At 39.8% G+C, this 6,000-nt stretch overlaps 1 gene segment (V, D, J or C); it reads left to right on the plus strand.

The window, feature by feature from the left end:
* Positions 1-3,672: 3,672 nt before the first annotated feature.
* Positions 3,673-4,532, plus strand: LOC133066995 (T cell receptor alpha variable 25-like). The segment is given in 2 exon segments: positions 3,673-3,845; positions 4,114-4,532. Coding segments are annotated over 2 exon segments (465 nt in total).
* Positions 4,533-6,000: the final 1,468 nt, after the last annotated feature.

A 6,000-nucleotide genomic window follows, 5' to 3' on the forward strand; every position in this document is an offset into this window, starting at 1 on the left:
GTGCATCTTTCCTGTGTAACTGCAGGGACCTCTTAGGCTTCTTCCTGGCTTTACTCTCAACTCCTTGAATCTAACTTCTACATGATCATAGAGTTATTATATAATGTATATATAATCGTATCACTTCCTGGTCATCGTTGGGTAATGAGGAACCATTAGAAGTTATAAAGATCAAATTCTATATTAAGAAATACAAGAGAATGTACAGTTTTCCCCTAAATTGCTTCTAGTTTTGTCATTCCCCCTTTTCCACCATATACTCCCTAATGTACATCAACCACTTTAAAATTTTAACCATTTATAGACATATTAAGCTCTTTCCTAAATCAGAGCCTTTGCAGATGCTGTCCTCTTTGGCCAGAATGAATTTTTTGTGTAATTGTGAAAATGAGCATGTGTGTTCAGTATTCATGGTCAGTTCAGGCAGCATTATTTGTTTCTTATCTAAAATCTCATAGGATAATAATTGTAACAGTTTATTATAAATATTCTTCTATCTGCTCCTCTTTTAAAATTGCTTTGACAAGAATATTAGTGAATAAGGGCTATCTTATACACGTATTCTGTGGAGTCATTTCCTACTAAGCATGTTGAGATCCCTTTTTGTCCATAAACCAAAGAAAAGCCAGGTCTCTCTCTTCATTTAGCAAATTTCTACTTTTCACCCCAAGATCCAGAGATAACACACAGTAAATACGATGGTGTGAGTGCAAAAGGGCAGCCTTCTCCAGGGGGTGACTATTCTGTCCCAGTTTACATCCTTCTGTGTAAACTGCAGCAGGGTTCCTGATCTGCATGAAGATCAGGGAACTTTAAAAGCAACCCCAAGTGCTCTCCAGACCACTTGCTCTTTTAGGATGGGGCAGAAGCCTTCACTAACATAGCATTGCTACGTTTGTCTTCATTTTGGTGTCCAAATCCAATGCGCCCGAGAATAAAAAGTTGTCCCAACAATGTGCATTTCAAAAAACTTTGTTAACTCATGATATTTTCATTTTCCAGCGCATCCTAAACTTGCTTCTCTCTCTTTCCATATTATGCAGTAATTCAGATTCAGATTCACTTTTGACTCTGAAAGAAATGTTGAGATTTCTATCATTCATATATTTTCATGACAATTCTTCAGAGACATTAAAGAACTTATAGTGGGATGGAGAGAGGGCTCCCAAATGATACGCCCACATCCTAATCACAGAAACTGTGAATGTGACTTATTTGGACAAAGAGACTTTGTAAAAGTACACAAAGTTAAGGATAGAAAGATAAGGTCATCCTGGACTATTCAGGTAGGGCCTAAATCCAGTGACACTTTTTCTTTTAAGAAACACACAGGTGAGAAAGCCTTGTGAGGCCTTCTTGCTGGAGGAGGAGGTTGGAGGTATACAGTCACAAGTGAAGGAACACTTGGAGTCACCTAAAGCCAGAAAAGGCACTGAAGAATTCCCTTCTAGAACATTCAGAAGGAGTATGTTTCTGTTGATACCTTGTCTCAGACTTCTGTCCTCCAGATTGGTTTAGTCGCTAAGACTCTTGCAGCCCCATGGACTGAAGCCCACCAGGCTCCTCTGTCCATGGGATTTTCCAGGCAAGAATACTGAGTGGGTTGCTGTTTCCTTATCCAGGGGATCCTCCCAACCCAGAGACCAAACCCAGGCCTCCTGCACTGCAGATTCTTCCCTTCCAGATTGTAAGGGAACCATTTTGTTTTTTTTTTATGAACCATCAAATCTGTGATAAATTGTTATGACAGACTGGAGTTTTAACACAATCTTCCAAAAGCGACATTTCTAAATAGCTACAAGCAACTCCTGATTACAGTCATGGAAGGGTGTTTTTAAACTGATCTTTGGAATATTTTGAGTTCAAACTCTCACACATGCAGACACATCCATTTATTTATTATACTACAAATACTTGAGTATCTACTATTTACCAGGTATTCAAGTAGTTTCTGGGAACATGGTGATGTTAATATACAAACACTTATTAAGTGCATACCACATATCTAGGCCTTTAATTGTGACACCGAACAGGCAAAGTTCCTTGTTCTCATAGACCCTACACTGCAGAGAATCACCACTCAGTGGGACTTTATGAGATGGTGGAAACACCCTATATCTGCACTATTCAATAGCCTCTGGTCAAATGTGGGTACTTAGCCCTTGTTATATGGCCAGTATGACTGAGGAACTAAATTTTTAATATTATTTAAGTTCAATTAATTTAAATTTAAGTAGCCCTATGTGGCTAGTAGCTGCTATATAGAACAGCTCAGTTCTTGAAGGTGATACAATACACACCCTCTAGATCTTGAGGCCAGTCCCCTCATTTAACAGATCATACTATGGACTGGTAAGTGCTGTGATAAGTGAGAAATTCTGTGGAGCCATACAATTGTATTCTATCTGAGAGTTTTGCTTAAGGAAGTCTTAGAGAAAGTCATATCTGATAGATAAGGCTTCCTGTCAAATTATACTGATTTTAAAAAATCACTGGTGCGTGGTAAAAATAACACAGTGGGACAATAAATAAGAGCTTCAAATTGTATAATTCACAACCAGGATAATCTATATGACAGCAGAAAAATAGGTACTTATTATCTTCCACTTCAAGATCTTAGGTCATGTAACAATAAATTTTGAGTCTTTGCAATACCTCTTCAACTGTCTCTGATCTAATACATTCCATTAGTACATGCAGAGACACACATGTAAGATTCAGATGAAACTGGAAATGCAAAATGAAACATTTATTTTCTCCTGATGTCCTCAGTTCAGTTCAGTTCAGTTGCTCAGTCATGTCTGACTCTTTGTGACCCCATGGACTGCAGCACGCTGGTCTTCCCTGTCCATCACCAACACCTGGAGCTTACTCAAACTCAAGTCCACTGAATTGGTGATGCCATCCAACCATCTCATCCTCTGTCATCCCCTTCTCTTCCTACCTTCAATCTTTCCCAGCATCAGGGTCTTTTCCAAAGAGTCAGTTCTTCGACTCAGGTAGCCAAAGTATTGGCGTTTCAGCTGCAGCATCAGTCCTTCCAATGAACATCCAAGACTGATTTCCTTTAGGACGGACTGGTTGGATCTCCTTGCAGTCCAAGGGATGCTCAAGCGTTTTCTCCAACACCACAGTTCAAAAGCATCAATTCTTGGGGGCTCAGCTTTCTTTATAGTCTAACACTCACATCCATACATGACTACTGGAAAAACCATAGCTTTGACTAGATGGACCTTTGTTGGCAAAGTAATGTCTCTGCTTTTTAATATGCTGTCTAGGTTGGTCATAGCTTTGCTTCCAAGGAGCAAACGTCTTTTAATTTCATGGCTACAGACACCATCTGCAGTGATTCTGGAGCCTCCCAAAATAAAGTCCCTCACTGTTTTCAGTGTTTCCCCTGATGCCCTAGTTTTAAATTTTAAAAATCCATTTTAAAAGGCAAATTGTTCCTCCCCAAACAATATCAGTGTGAGTACACTCTTTCTTTTCAAGCTTTGACAAACATATATACCACTTAAATTAGAGAGCATTCTGTGAAGAATTGGTTATAAAGTCAGCAATTTTAGATCCAGCCACAGGGGGGCAGCATCTGCAAACCCGCTCTGCTTCTTAAGATGTGTGAATAAAATAGGGCTAAGTCTGTTTGGCTGTCTCAAATTGCAGCCACTCCTTTCGTTTTTCTTTGCAAAAGGCAGTGTCGACCACAGAAACGTATGTGGGGCTGGAAAAGCTTGTACAAGGGAAACGCTTTAGGAGCAGGCAGATTCAGCAACTCTTCCTGACGAGGGAGAAGAGGGAAATGCTGCTCATAGCACCAGTGTTGATCTTATGGATGCAAATATCACGTGAGTTTGGGGTTTCCCTGATTGCTTCCAGAGAATTCTGCACAGCGGAATCTTATCTGCAGGAAACTGTAGGAATGAGATTTTCTGAGAGAGAGCAGGATGTTGAGAAAAACTCAGAAACTAAAAAGTGGAAAGATGGAGGGAGTTGGGCAAGGAGACATGGAAAGAAGGAGAAAAATACACAAGAAGAATGAGAGAGACCGTTGGAGCTGAGAGAATAGACATCTGATTAGACTTTCTCTGATACTTCTCACTGTTTTCTCAACAGAAGTGAACGGACAACAGATAAGTCAAATTCCTCAATTCTTGCGTCTACAAGAAGGAGAGAACTTCACCATGTACTGCAATTCCTCAAGCATTTTACCCAACTTACAGTGGTATAAGCAGAGCCCTGGGGGAAGTCCTGTCCTCTTGATGATATTAGCTAAGGGTGGAGAAGTGAAGACGGAGCAGAGACTGACAGGTCGGTTTGGAGAGACCAAAAAGCACAGCTCCCTGCACCTCGCTGCTGCCCAGCCCTCAGATGTAGGAACCTACTTCTGTGTGGGGCACAGTGCTCTGGAAGGACCTGCTGTCTGTCCCCAAACCTCACTGTGGGCTCCAGGGGCCGCTCCTGTTCACCTCTTCTCAATGCAGGGGCCAGAGAAAGCTGAAGTCACGATATCTATGAAGAAGTTGAATTTTTAATTTAAAAAAATCCCTGAACTCAGTGCTACTAGATAATTCTGCCAATCTTTTGAAGTATTAGCATGAATTATGCACTATTTCTTCCAGGAAAAAAAAAAAGAAGAAGAAAAGAATCCCTCACTCATTTTATGAAGCTAGTGTTACCCTGAAATTAAAATCAGACAAAGATCATAACGGAAAACTGCAGAGAAACATATTTCATGAATATAGACATAAAGTTTCTTTAAAATATTAGCAAGTAAAATTCATCTATATAAAAAGAGTAATATACCAAGCACAAATGGATTTTTTTTCAAGGACGCAAATTACTTCAAATTGAAAATCAATTGATGAAATTCACCATATTAACAGGATACAAAAAGAAAAATTACATCATATTAATCTATGTAGACTAAACTTTGGCCAGAATTCAGCAGGCAACTAGGGTGAGGACTATGAGAAGCGCAGGCACAGTGGGGAAGATCCTCCGTAGCGAACAGTGTGCTTACTAACAGAAGACTGTGTGTGTTTCCCCAAGACTGGGAACAAGGCAAGCACATCCACTCTCATCACTCTCCTTCAGCACAGTGCTAGACATCAGAGCCAGGCAGTAAAGAAAGTAGGTGTAAAGACAGTCTTGGGCCAGGAAAGAAGTGAAACTGCCAGGTAATATGATTATCTATATAGAAAACTTCAAAGAACGTACCCCCCAAAACACTCAGACCTATTGAGTTGAGCAACACCATAAGAAATAAGATAAATGTATGTAGTCAACTGTATTTCTATATATTAGCAATGGACATGTGGATCTCAAAATTAAAATGTAATACCATTTACAGTGACTCAAAAAAAGACCTTGAGTGGTCTTTTTTGTACAGAAAACATGTACAGAATTTTTTTTTTAATTTATTTTTATTATTATTATTATTTTTTCCAGTGGGTTTTGTCATACATTGATATGAATCAGCCATGGATTTACATGTATTCCCAATCCCGATCCCCCCTCCCACCTCCCTCTCCACCCGATTCCTCTGGGTCTTCCCAGTGCACCAGGCTGGAGCACTTGTCTCATGCATCCCACCTGGGCTGGTGATCTGTTTCACCATAGATAGTATACATGCTGTTCTTTTGAAATATCCCACCCTCACATTCTCCCACAAAGTTCAAAAGTCTGTTCTGTATTTCTGTGTCTCTTTTTCTGTTTTGCATATAGGGTTATCGTTATCACCTTTCTAAATTCCATATATATGTGTTAGTATGCTGTAATGTTCTTTATCTTTCTGGCTTACTTCACTCTGTATAATGGGCTCCAGCTTCATCCATCTCATTAGGACTGGTTCAAATGAATTCTTTTTAATGGCTGAGTAATATTCCATGGTGTATATGTACCACAGCTTCCTTATCCATTCATCTGCTGATGGGCATCTAGGTTGCTTCCATGTCCTGGCTATTATAAACAGTGCTGCGATGAACATTGGGGTACAGCTGA

The sequence above is a fragment of the Dama dama genome, chromosome 12 (genome assembly GCF_033118175.1).
Source record: "Dama dama isolate Ldn47 chromosome 12, ASM3311817v1, whole genome shotgun sequence".
In the NCBI taxonomy this organism is placed as follows: Eukaryota; Metazoa; Chordata; class Mammalia; order Artiodactyla; family Cervidae; genus Dama; species Dama dama.